Here is a 14,258-nt window from a genome sequence, read left to right as displayed (position 1 = left end):
TTGTCCGTCCGTCTGCAACTTTTCTCGGTGATCGTTAGTGCTAGAAAGTTGCAGTTGGTGGCAAAATAATGAACAAAATCTCATAAACAACTCCAAGAATTGAGCTACTCTTATTTAAAGCGGGTTCACAAAAGCCCAAATATTGAAACTGAAACTTGGAGGAACTGACTTAAAAATGTCACTAAGTCCAAGTATCTGGGGCACTGGGTTACCGATGACCTTTCTCACGACAAATATTTCTTGATGTGGAGTGGAAGCGTAGGGCATTGGCGGTGAGAAGTAGGAATAATAATATTATGTTGGTTCGCAGGTATGGAAGTTTTTTAGGGCATTTTTACCAGACTTCTTATACTTGCAGCCTGTGGTTCAAGTGTATGCAGAGATCTCTCAATGCTTTTTTTGTATAATAATGATCTCCACAACAACCAAAAAATATCCACGTGTAGGAAGTCACCGGTAAGCCGGTAACACCTAGTGTTAGTGTTAAATAATGCTAAATGACGGATTTTTTTTTTAGTTTATTCAGAAACCAAACATTACGTATTCACGTTTTCTATAAAATGGTAATTGTAAATACCTATCTGGTATTGGTATTTGTTTTATTTATGAGCAGACATAGAAGTGTTAGTGGCAAAATAAAGTGATTGACAACTTGAAATGTCTGTTATCGATATTACCTTAACATTAGATATTTTTGAATGAGAAGTTAGCTACCGCGAAATACACAAGATAATTATCTTCTTTTATATATTGGTAGTTTGCTATTCTTTTGCCCTTGTATACTACAGTTTACGTTTTTAATTTTAAGTACTAAATATATGTAATTAATAAAGAAATTATGTAGCGATTTGTAATTAAATATTTATCGTTTATTTACAGCAAGTAAAAGTTACATATATTAATTGTTAATCTATGATAACTTATTGATAGCAGATTTTATCAATGTTAAATTTTATCAAACACTCATTTTTGCCTCAAAATCTTCTAGTTTATGAACCTAATATTTACGTGTTCTTCACGCCTCTTTCCGTTCACCATTGCATGGCTTGTGTATGTTAAGGTAAATATTTTACAGTATATATTTTTCTCCTCTACGACAATTTTTTATTTTATTATTTTTGCGGTGGGTATTAAGTTTGTATTCACATAGTATATTTGTATTCACAAAATGTGTTAGAGACTCATAGACTTCTTACATAGAGATAAGATATTTATAATTTTTCATATAATGTTCTATTTTTGTGTAAATATTTTTTTTTTATGAATATACAGACTAAGACATGTGCTTAACATGATATGGAATGTTTATATGCAGTCAAGTTGAAGCCATGACTTAATAAATATAATAACAAATAGTAAAAATATAATAGGTCTTAAAGTAAAAATCACAAACTAAAATTAAAAATGAACTGTAAATAGAAAATTTGCCCTAAATCACCGTCGACGAAAATATATCTAAACATAAAACTAATGAAAAACTAAGCTTAATCACTGGACCTAATTGTACCTGAACTTTATTATAAATATATCCAAAATATATATAAAATATATCTAACGACAGTTTTAATTCAATTATGTATAAAATAATTGAATTAAAACTGTCGTTAGATATACTAACATTAAACTAATTCTACGGATTCCACTCACTTGTTTCTCACTAGTCACTCGCGCGACATGTTTCGCGATATGTCACGCGAGTGACTAAAAATGGAATCCGTAGACTTAGTTTAACATAAAATAATTACCTACCTATTGATACCAGCTCCGGGCTGCCGCCATTGCAAACTTGCCCATCAAGCTCAATTTTAGTCAATTTGTGTAATGTCCTATAATATTTTTTATTTTTTTAAGCTCGCTGCGTTGCCATGTTGGATTGCGATGGAAAGCCTTTGAAGTAGAAATCATAATGTACCAAATGATTTTTCTGGGATTATGGCTGTTTACTGGAATATATTATATTTGAAAATCTCGATAATGAGAGATTGGCTAGTTCATTACACTTGCCGCATAATAAATCAACCGGAAATGATCCGGCAAACGGCCGGAAGCTAATCAGCATGGTATTTGCAATGCATGTTTATTAGCTATGTGTACTTACCTAATGTTTGTTACATCCATGTGTTTCTGAAAGTACTCGAAAGAGGTATTCGTTTTCAAAATATGTATAGCTATATATAGCTAATAAATCAGGATTTTTACCCTTCTTGGTATTCTAGAAATTTGTTTTGTACGCTACTCTTCTTACAAATGTAGGCGTTTTACAAGCTTTTAATAAATTTGCCCTGTTAGTATGTATGTGTGTTTGTGTGGGTAAAATCTTGGAAGGTAAATTTGACCCACTTCCCGGTTTTCGATTGAGCTGAAATTTTGCATATATAGGTAAGTCAGGTGACAATGCATTATTATGAAAGATGAGTCAATGCGCGCGGGGTTGGATTGGCTGGAAGCAAGCTGAGTTTGTTTCATGTTTTCCTTCTCTGTTGCTTTCTCTTCCGTTGAACAGCAAAAGGATCACGTGCAAGCAAGACAAGCTGGGCCACAAAAAAGTTAGTCGTCTCACTCCCTCCTCCTCCTGTAATTGTTTATAGATACTTTTAAATCATTACTATATGCATATTTTATCTATCACTAAAAATCGTAGGTACCCACTATCTGCACTGTATAATAAAATTCAATAACCTTATATATCCCACTTAAGCTAAAGGGCCTCCACAGAAAAACTCTTCCCCTCACTTCAAAACGAAATTGGCATAAGAATCTTTCGGCGAAACTTAGTTATCCCTTCAGCCTGAGTCTTTTCACGAAAAATAAACAACTATGTGGTATAATGTAACACCGCGTGAAGTTGTTGATAGGAAGCAAATGTGTGGGTCTGGGGTATATTCTAGATATTAAGTGGGAGTGCTTAATGATGGCGTTCCAATAAAGTAGGAAGAAAAAATAAGATCGATCACCTTGGTTGGAGATGGATCGTGTTCGTGGGGTTAGGTAAGGGCAAAGTAAGGGTTTGAGTAATTGGATAAGAAAAAAGTGCAATTTCTTATGTTGTATTAAAGACAATGTTAATTGTTGTGTTAGAAATTAATATAATTGAAAAGGTTAAAAAATACATCAAGATAAAGACTAGTCCTAATTTAAACCTTTTTTAAATACCGCTTACTACTTATTTCTTGCTTCTGTTTTTTATATAATTTTGTTCCTACTCTTAAATATTTCCATTTAGACGTGGAAATCGCTTTCCCACATATCACGGTTTCACTCGCTTCTCCTTAATCCAAAAACACCCGAAAAGGCATACTCGAGCGGATTGTTTCAATATCGACACGGCACGTATGAATTATTTATATGTTTCGCGACTATCTAGGCTTGAACAGAGTGCTCGAGAGCGTGCCTCGCCTACAAGCCGAGATAAGAATATCAAGAAACTATTCAAATGAGTCTTGCATTAAATATGAAAGCTGGTTCGTTTACCTGCTGCGGAATGATTGAGGAGTGTAGCCGACCCTTCGATGTTATTTGTGGATTCATATCCAATATAAATTTATTGTGAGGAACTCTTACTGAAACTGTTTGGAGAATATAGAAGAGGTTTGGCCTGTTGCTGAAACGTGCCTTTCTTAAACTAATACCATTCAATATAATACCTCTATATATATTATAAATTGTTCCCATGTTTTTCACATTTTATTGCTTATATACTGATTAATCTCTTTCTTGGTCGTCATTTGACTAGGGAGGGAATACTTCACTTGTCTTGATGCCAATTGCTGCGGAGACTTCACATGATAGGTATACGTGGAAAAAAGAGGAAGGATTTTTCCCAGTAGTGCCATTCAATGGACTTGTAAAAAAAAATACTAACGTTAAATCATGGCAACCTTACTTTTATAGTTTAAATATGATATAATAGTAAGTATAAAGTGTCGTATATACATACTCGTATAAAATATTTTATAGTAAATAAGTATCAATAGGTATAACTATATTTACAAGGAAACTTGAAGAAAAACGCGCCAAAATACGTAATTTATGTTGTACAATACAAATATATAATAATTATTATAAGATAAACCGGCTAAGAGCATGTCGGGCCATGCTCAGAATAGGGTTCCGTAGTTACTCTTCCGTCACAATAAGCTAAACTGGAGCTTAAAGTATGGTAGATTGTTAACCAAGGGATGAACTGTGGGTGTACTCGTACGTCTTTTTACTATGAAAGGGAAACTTTTTGTGATAACTCAAAAACAGCTAAACTGATCATATCCGCTATAGTTTTCATTTAATATCTTTCTTATGCTCTACTTCCAAGATTGTTTACATATTTTTTGGACCTATGGTTCAAAAGTTAGAGGGGGGGGGACACATTTTTTTCTTTCGGAGCAATTATCTCCGAATATATTCACTTTATCAAGAAATGTTTGTTGAAGACCCGTATTAGTTTTGAAAGACCTTTCCAACGATATTCCACACTGTAAGGTTGAAGAAAAAAAAAATGTTCACCCCCACTTTACGTGTAGGGGAGGGACCCTAAAAAAAAAATTAAGTTTTTAGATTTTATTGTATGACTTTGTCGGCTATATTGATTTATATATCCATGCCAAATTTCAGCTTTCTAGCACTAACGACCACGGAGCAAAGCCTCGGACAGACAGACAGACAGACAGACGGACATGGCGAAACTATAAGGGTTCCTAGTTGACTACGGAACCCTAAAAAGGGTGTATTTTTGCGACACCTACATCGTTTTAATAACTGTAGTTTTTGCACAAAAACTGATTGCCGGCTCAACCAATCATTTTGTGACTTTTTTCTAGTTTTTTATACGCTCATTTATTTTCAAAAGTTAGGGGCGGGGACATAGTCTTACGAACCGGGTATAGTATAAGTAAATTGCAAGCCAAGAGATAAAAAGGCGCCCATTACTGTCAAGATGTTTAGGCGCTCAGGCGCTAAGTAAAACTTCACACAGTTTACAATACCTACAGAATCAAATAAAGACAATTGGATATATGTAACAACAGGTGGTCTTATCGCTAAAGTAAAAAAAACTTAAAGCCTAAGGAAAAGTAAAATGCTAAATGTACTATTAAAATAAAAATAAGAATATGTATATACAAACTGACAAATGAACCAAGCTGAATACACTCACCGCTTAAATATTTTTATTAAATTCTGGTTTACCCCAAAAGGAAATTCAGTAGCTCTGAATGAAAAATTTTACTTCCTGCAGCCCTGTTAACATTTACGAGTAAAACGATTTTAATTAAAGTACATCAGATAGCATTCTCCTTTTTGATTTTGAAATTTTTGCGAGCGAGAGGTGAAATTGAATTGTAAAATTGAAATATCCAACACTTCACAAATGTAGAAACTCTGGAATTAAATCCTTTAAAAGCGTTAGCGGTACTTAAGCCTAACTTTAGATAAATACTACTAAAATGTTTTAGCGAAGTACTTACAACTTTGACTTGGATTGGCAAATAAACATTAGTTACTTGGGAATTGTTTTACGATTAACTGTAGCGCGAAAAGTGCGAAACAAATATCAAAGACAGCTGTTACTTTCACGTTCTAGATGTAGTCGCCATTTATTTAAAATTAAAGGTATTTGTAAATGATTATCATTTATAGTAATAAGTTTGGTATTGCAGTAACAAGCTGGCGTAGGTATCATCATCGGATTTAGCACGCATGAAAAGACATGAACCGTGAGACAACATTCTTCCTTACACCGCTTATTAGTAAAAGACGAGTGCTGTTTAATGTCAATTCATGCGCAATTAAATAGTGACGGCCGTAATACGCCTGCAGTAAATCTGTTAGATACATTTTGATACTTACAAAAGTCTTATGATTAGGTGAAATAGAAAACAATTATAATTAATGTGACATTATTGTTGATTATCGAATGCAACAGGTACCCTTCAAGGAATATATACAGTTTGGATCGAAAACGTTAGCGTTTTTACAGATGCTAGCAAAAGGTCATATACCTTTAAGTCTAAGGAGAGACTTTGCCTCCTTATGTGTGTTCTACCGCTTGTACAATGGGCTGTGCTCTCAAGAATTGTTTGACATGATGCCCACGGCTACTTTCTATCACCGCACCGCCCGCCGTCGGCAGGGTGCGCACTGTGCGGTTTAAGAGGAACTTCCTCCTGCGCACGCTCCGGTTGTGGAATGAGCTACCTGCCGAGGTTTTCCCGAGGGTCTACAGTATGAGGTTCTTCAAAAAAGGAGTGTACAGATTTTTAAAGGGTCGGCAACGCGCATGTAACACCTCTGGAGTTGCAGGCGTCCATAGGCTACGGTGACTGCTTACCATCAGGCGGGCAGTATGCTTGCTTGCCACCGTCGTGGTATAAAAAAAAAAACACAAAACAAATTTAGCTCACCGGTCAAACTGAAAAGAAACGAGTTGCTGGAGGTGGAGGATATTTCTTATCCAGGAGTAAATACTGTGCATAAAATACATGCTTTCTTTTGTATCCACGCCAGAAACCTTTTAAGCTGCTCCTGCAGCCGGCATAACAAATTGATTTTTGCCTCTGAGAGCGTACTTATTGCCGTGGTGGTTTCAACGGGTTAAAACGAGAACATTGTACAGGCAATGGCTATTTATGTTTACACTAAATCAATAGCTTTAGATACGGTAGCTTTATTGATGATCATTTAGTTCGGAACTTAAGTAAATTTTGGTGGCGCTAGGGCTCGGACCCGGTATCGAAATACCTGTGTATATCGTTACCAAAACCGTTATATTATTTCGTTCATCAAAAACCGGTTGATTGATTGAATTCGCAAAAAAAATCCGCCCTCTCTCCTAACCTGTATGAAGAGGGAACTAAATTTTATGGTAAGCGGAGAATGAAATGACACCGGTTCGGGATTACGCTTTCGGTGACGCTCGGTTAAACTCGTTTTCATACGGGAAAGAAATAGAAATACTTTCTAGTTCTATCTTGCTTCGATATTTTATTATAAAAATATAATAAAATAGAAAATAACATATATTAAAAAATCTGCAATTTGTATTGGTAATTTGCCTCATAATAGGCTTTCGTGTAGTCCTTCTTCTCTTCTGACACTAGGTGCTTCAAGAATCATTCTATCCCAGCAGCAATCGGTTCTACAACCAATATGCCCATACTAGACTGCAGCATGCTGCAGTAACTAAGTTAAATTTAATACCTCTCTCAACTATTGATATAATTCATCATATTCAATACACGTCTGCCAACAATTAACGCTTCGATGATCCGCACATAACACGAATAATCCCAAATATCGATTGTTCTCGCGCCCGTGTCAAATGCTGCAAGTCGACTGCGGAATTGGTTGTACTGCATCGCTTTACAGCCACTTGGCTGGAGTGTTATGTGATGTAACGGTGAATTCTCCATTGTTTCAAGTGTAACTGTTGCTGTTAGGTTTGTTCACTGTATAATATGCGTTGTCATTTTTGGCACTGTGATATGTAATGATTAGAATGTAGAATGGCCATGTTTAGGTTGCAATATTAGATGTTTCCATAAAATCTAAATCCAAAATTATTGTTTTCTCAACAGCGATGAACCTGACGTCATAGTCGCTAATCGTATTGATTGTTCGAAAAAAGACCTTGATTTGACATAACAGTCAACCAACTTTTATAATTACAGCACAGTAGCAATAAGTATACAACTTTTAAGAACTATAATAATATAACATGTAGAACTATTGTTTGACTGCACACCGCTTTTTTCAGCCCGCTTTTTTTTATCTCTTTGCATAAATAAAAGATAGTATTAATTGCGTTAACCTGCCTGCGTTAACATTATGTATGTAATGTTATGTTATGTTTGTTCCATTTAAGGGGTTTAATAATCTACTTGGGCACTTTTTCTTTAACTGTTATTACTAACAGACGTAAGACCATGCTATGCGAATAGTTTTGTTTTCAGAGCCCCTAGTGTAAATTTATTCGAAAGAGTAACGTGACGTACGCGTTTGAGTTAAGTCTCATTTCGTATGGGATTTAGAAACAGCGCGCCAAGCGGAACGTTTTGGAAACTCAAAATCCCATACAAAATGAGACTTAACGCAAACGCGTACTAGAAAAAAATATAAATTTACACTAGATGTACTGATATATAATGAGGAAACTGACTAAATATTCGCTAGAATAGTACGAGTACCCTTTTCGCGCTGTCCAGTCTTAATAAAACGAATTTATTTAAAATACATGTTTCATTTTTATTTCCTACTCAGTTCACGAAAAAAAAATCACTTTTCTTATTAAGTGTTATTGTGAGTGCTCTTATAAGTGCTGCAAAAACCATACTAATAGATATTTAGGATAAAAATGAAAACCAGTATATTGTAGTTTATTTGTATAGTTTTATACTGATAGTAATAGCACTTTTCAGCCAGATTTCCAAATAAGACTGGATGAACGTACGAATCATAATCATTTTCTTGGCTTTGCCCTAGCATTTTGTCACGGCTCACTTGGAGTTCCTGGGATTTGTTCTGCAACCTAATCCCATGAATTAGCACAGGCACTAGTTATTACGAAAGTGACTCGACTTAGACCACTTGAAGACGTCCGGTATTTTCACCGGATAATTGTCCGTGTCCGGCGACGATGTCTTGTTTCCTTGGGTGTAGCTGTCGGTAGCCACATACGAAACTGGACGTGGTAGCGTAACACGGACCGTTGTCCTGTAAAAATACCGGACGTCTACCAGCGGCCTTGGTCTTTCAACCCAGAGGGGAATTTCGATAAGTTCTAATAAATTCAAAGAACGAATGATAGATCCAACGTTTTGTATAAATTGATTATAAGTACCTATAGATTCCTATTCCTTGGTAATTACTACCTTGTACGATATTTTCAGACGTAATATTGACGGTGTACGTTCAAATATTTTTTTCATTAAAATAATTTCCATTTATGGTTAACTTTTATATAAATGAACATCAATAAAGATATCTCATTTCATCCATTACGACCGAGATCCGAGATCAAAGAAAATTGAGGCACTAAAGCAGCTCCATAATTAATCGTTTAGATTTATTGGATAGGAATTATGCCTGTTCACGAATACCAACATTTAAAGTAAATATAAAGTTATAGAAGAGAGTCTTGAAACATAATACATTAAAACGGGAATTTTGTTTGGAAGAAAATGGGACAAATATTATGCTCTTGACAAAAGGTAATATTTAGTACAACTTGCTTTTGCAGGCAGCTAGGGTTCTGAAGGTTATAGCATAAAAAAGTGGGGCACCGAATAAGTGCGCGATGTTCGTACGTTTCTTAACTTATGCAAGGGTTGTCTATCACCATTTAACTTGGTGATGGAGCAGCTTAATAGCTTTGCTTCCGTTACAACTCGCGGGGCTTATTTGACTAACTTATTTATAGACAATAAGCAACAATATAAAGGTCGTTAATATAGCACGCAGATAGTTTCAGGCTTAAACGATAGTAGGCGGGACACATTTTTCGTAGAACAGATGGTTGCTGAGACAGAAATCTGCAGTAAAAGTCAAGGTCTTCGAAGTAGCTCAGAGATAGTTTCAGGTTTAAGTGACATTCGACGGGCCACGTTAGAACGGTAGAACCGATGCCTGCTGGGGCGGACAGCTCTGCTTCTTGCATTGCAAGAGCTCAACGAGGGCGCGGGGTGTTAGGGTCGGCATCGCGCATAATAGTAACACTTCTGGAGTGACAGGCATCTATAGGCTACGGTTAACATTTACTATCAAGCGGGTGGTATGCTTGTTTGCCACCGACGTGGTATTAACAAAAACCGGAAAACGGAGCGCGAAATTGCCGTCAACAATTTGATCTAGAGACTTATTTAGTTATGATTGTAATAACTGGTTATTAATGATCTGTCAGCTGACAACAGTAACATGTCTTTTTTTACCAGAAATATCATAAGACAGCTGAAAGATTATATCGAAAACAAATCCAAATCAAATTCATAACCAGTTATTACAATCGAAATAAGAATCCCAGTCAAAATCGAGTAAACCGTTAAGTTAAACGTTGTAAAGGAAGTCTTTATCTTTTCTAGATGTACAAATTATAATAATATTCAAGAGTATCGATTAGATTTGTACGCACAAAAATGCTTGTTAATAGTGCTCCCATGTCGGCTGTTATAAAATGTTATAAAATATAATATGTTAGGGACAACAACATAATATTGATAGTATTTGATTGACCATAATAAAATACTATTTGCTACGAACTACCAACATTACCAACTACAAAATGTACCAACATTATGGTAACATGTTCAAACAGCCAATGTGGAAGCACCGTAAATACATAAATCTATGGTTTAAGTATTACCTACGTCTATGACCTATACACAGTAAAGTTCTACACAACTGTGTAGGTAGCTCACGGATATCCTACGTTCTCACAATCCTTAGCATTATAGTGAGCTTAACCAAGACAATAGTTCATAGAAACTGTCATCATATTGTACGGTCCATTATTTAGACAAGAGGACCGCATAATATATTTGATAGGTACGAGTACATATTATATTGTTCAACATGTGACTTGAACTTATAAGTCCGAATATATTATTCATTAAGAAAATAACTGGGTTATCAAGGTGTAAAAAAAATAGTTGGGACCCGTTTACGGGCTAATCGGTATAGTGTTTTGTATGGACAAAGTAGAAGAAAAATTTTTTTGACGCTAAACGTTTTTTGTATGCAGAATTGGCCGACTTGGACGAACTGCCCCATAGATTTTTTTTTTTCGTATCAAAAAATTTTTTCTTCATCTTTCCATTACATTCTGTATGAAAAGAAATCTTTATTATTTTATTATCATTTTAATTAAAAAAAACTGTTTAAACGCAGATTTTAATTGACATTATGACAAAATAATTTACGAAATTCATGTCCAGGAACATTAAATTGAAATAAAGTATGAATGAGTATATACTTTTTTTTAAAACAGTGCGCAAGATTCACCCATCTAGAGGATCTGCGACACCTAAAGTGTGGTTCAATAGTCATTGCAAATAATTTAAACAAACCGATTTACCTTATTTTTTTATTTTTGTGGACAACCATGATTTTATCAATATTATTACATATACATATCTTTTATTTATATCAATTACTAGTGAAAATATAATTTAATTATTAATATTTCAATGAAACAACCATCGTAAACCTTTTAGATTATATGTCAAATGCTAACAAAATCTGACATATTTAAGTACATTATTTTCAATTTCTATTGAATCTCACTTTGCGTTTGTTTCACTGTAATAAAATTTACATGTCTATGAATTAAAACTTGATAAGGATTTTTTATTTCACAGGTAAACCCAGATGAAAACCGATTACCGGTCGTATCCCATTCATCTCCATGTAAGTAAATCGTTTAATTTTTCTCCCCACTAAGGATTACCCCACTCATCAATCTGACCTGGCACAGCGCGAATACAATTTGTACATAAAGGCTCAAGTATGCGTGAGGAATTCGGTACGCATTCGTAGCTCTGCTCTCGATATCGTAGTGCACAAATCAATAACGACATATGTTCATACAAATGTCTAACGGCCCGATTCGAAGAACGATTAAGGCACGTTTAAGGTTGGAAAGATCGATAACTAAACGACATGTCAAAATTGACGTTTATTCCGATTCCGATGTGATTCCAATAAGATCTATCTACGACACTTCTAACGTCAAAGGGACATTGGTTGCTCGACTCGAGCTGCTTCTGTCAATTATACGACATACTCGTACAAACGATGTCTAAATGAGAACTTATCTGAACCAGAACTTATCGTTATCGTATCTCATTCTTCGAATCGGGCCGATACTCGAAGTTAATATGCACGTCTACGTGAGCGTTTGAATACAGTACGTGTATTCTTTGAAGTGTACTTTATATGATACATATTTAGTCTACGAAAAAAGTTAAAAATACTTCGAAATTCTGTATGGTCAGATTCGGATTTATTTAACTTTGTTTATGGGTAAACTTAAAATGTTCACTCTTCGTACTTGAGTGGTTATCAATATTAAACGCTGATTTTCATCACATTATAATTACAAACGTCTCATGAGCGTCAGGTGAAAAACAGATTCATTACTCATAACTTTTCTGTTATAAGTACAGTAGTTTTCGTAATAAGGAAACGGCTAAGCTACATATTTTGACTAAGGTGTAGAGGTTGTGAAGTTACGGCGAGTAGAGTTAGACGCTTGGCGCTACATTAGATCTGATAACTTTTTGACAGTGGGAGCCAAATGGAATTGTCATGGCAACATTTTACATGAAAATGTTTATGAAACTTTAAATAAAAATTCATTTTATTTGTTGGAAATATAATTATTCTGTATGTCGACTGAGATTATTAACATTTTTATGAGTTGTCATCAATGCACGCCAGTCATATTATAAAAACAAATAAATCAAAAACCTGATGGCGACAGAATTTCAACCTGAAAAAATAAACATAAAGAAACGTTCATGTTTAATAACACTAATCTTTACTGAGGTTCATATAAAATATAAAAGAAATTGTTACTTATATATTCGAGGTTATAATTATATTGATAAAAGAAATTAGGTCGCGAGTGCCACTGAAATGATATATTTAAATATAATTTAAAGAATGTATAAAACACTTGCATTAATAATGTGCCGTATATTTTAAAATTGTTAGAAGCAGCACTCTCAAATTACTGCTTGAACTATATAAAATATTTAATTGTCGGGCTCATATTATTTTTGCCTTGCCTTGAAACCAAACCAGATACAAATCTACCGGTGATTTATAATATTATGCCTACATAGATGCTACCAGTCAATGGTTGTAGACTCGCTGGCGTGTCAATGCTCCCGCTAGTATTGGCATCGTATGTATAGTTAGTTCCCTAACATAGGTATTCGCTTTTCTTTAGAGCTACTCGTAGTATGACAACGTAGGTATTTAATTAGTTCACTGACTGTAGGTACTTAGATTTTGTAAGATGTTCAAATCATAGGAAGAACTTCTGAATATAATTTTGACTTGTTGCAAATATCTTAATAAACATCGTGGGCTGGAGAAACCCAACATATTTTAAATAAATAATAAATGAAAATCCGTATGAAAAATTGTTTCTCTAATATCTGCCGCGACTAAGCAACGCTGCCACTATGTGACTTGTTGGTTTAGATATACCTACTGACAGGTATTAAAGTTTTAAAGGAAACTCGGTTTTTATATATAAATAAAAAAACGCTTTCTTTCAAAATAATTTATTAATTTTGCAGATTTCACGGAAACCGGGGAGAAAGGGGCGCTTGTAAGTAACACATTATAAATACTTATGATTACTTTCCTACTAACCATTCTCATAACAATTAAATAATATAAATAATAAATTCGTATCTACGAGTATCTGGGCCCTGGCCACACTCACTCAAGCGCTGTCCTTAGCCCTAGATCCTATATTCCTTTAGATCCCTGGATCCTTTAGACCTCTAGATCAAAAATGGCTATAATAAACGACGTTATAATTTACTTCAATCTTTTATATTTATGATTTTTAATTTAAACAAATTTGGTATTCTAAAAGAAGTAACAATTGCAGCAACATAATTGCATTTATGTATTTGTTTTCCGCCGCTCATTATTATACTCGTACATTTTACAATACCATATTCTATTTGTCTATGCATAATAAACTAATCTCCTTTGCACGACCTCAACCTACATATTATATAACTATTTTAATGGATTTCTAATGGAAATTGTATTATTATGCTAATTGAATGCGCTGAAAATGTTCGTGGAATCATAATTATAATATTTACTTTAAGAGTCGTTTCCCTCCAAAACCTAATCATTAAATTTTCGATCAACATTGTAATAAGAAAGGCAGAAACGACGATAGTTGGTGCTTACTAGTGAATAAGAATACTATCTCTTAATTCTTCTATCCCCTTACTGTAATTGTACCTATTAAGGTATTTTACTTATCCGTTACCGTCCAAACAATAGAAAAAAAATGTATGTCTTTTGCCAAAATGTCAAAGATATGACGTAAATATATCACTCGCTTTGCAATAATCATAACCACGACTAACGGCCCGATTTGAAGAATGATTAAGACATGTTTAAAATCTTGGGAAGATCTTAAGATCGATAACTCAACGACATGTCAAAATTGACGTTTATTCCGATTCCGCTGTGATCCCAATAAGATCTATCTACGATATTTCTAACGTCAAAGTGAC

General features: G+C 34.4%; 1 protein-coding gene across 1 annotated transcript in view; it reads left to right on the top strand.

Moving 5' to 3' along the window:
* The window catches only part of LOC133523711 (collagen alpha-1(I) chain-like), a 105,718-nt gene that overhangs the window by 30,391 nt on the left and 61,069 nt on the right, over positions 1 to 14,258 (top strand). Inside the window, exons 3-4 of the mRNA XM_061859395.1 lie at positions 11,343 to 11,391; positions 13,293 to 13,324. Of these exons, the coding sequence (XP_061715379.1) occupies positions 11,343 to 11,391; positions 13,293 to 13,324 (81 nt within the window). The remainder of the gene's footprint in view (positions 1 to 11,342; positions 11,392 to 13,292; positions 13,325 to 14,258) is intronic.

The sequence above is a fragment of the Cydia pomonella genome, chromosome 12 (genome assembly GCF_033807575.1).
Source record: "Cydia pomonella isolate Wapato2018A chromosome 12, ilCydPomo1, whole genome shotgun sequence".
Taxonomy (NCBI): domain Eukaryota; kingdom Metazoa; phylum Arthropoda; class Insecta; order Lepidoptera; family Tortricidae; genus Cydia; species Cydia pomonella.
This window is presented reverse-complemented; position numbering and strand designations above follow the sequence as displayed.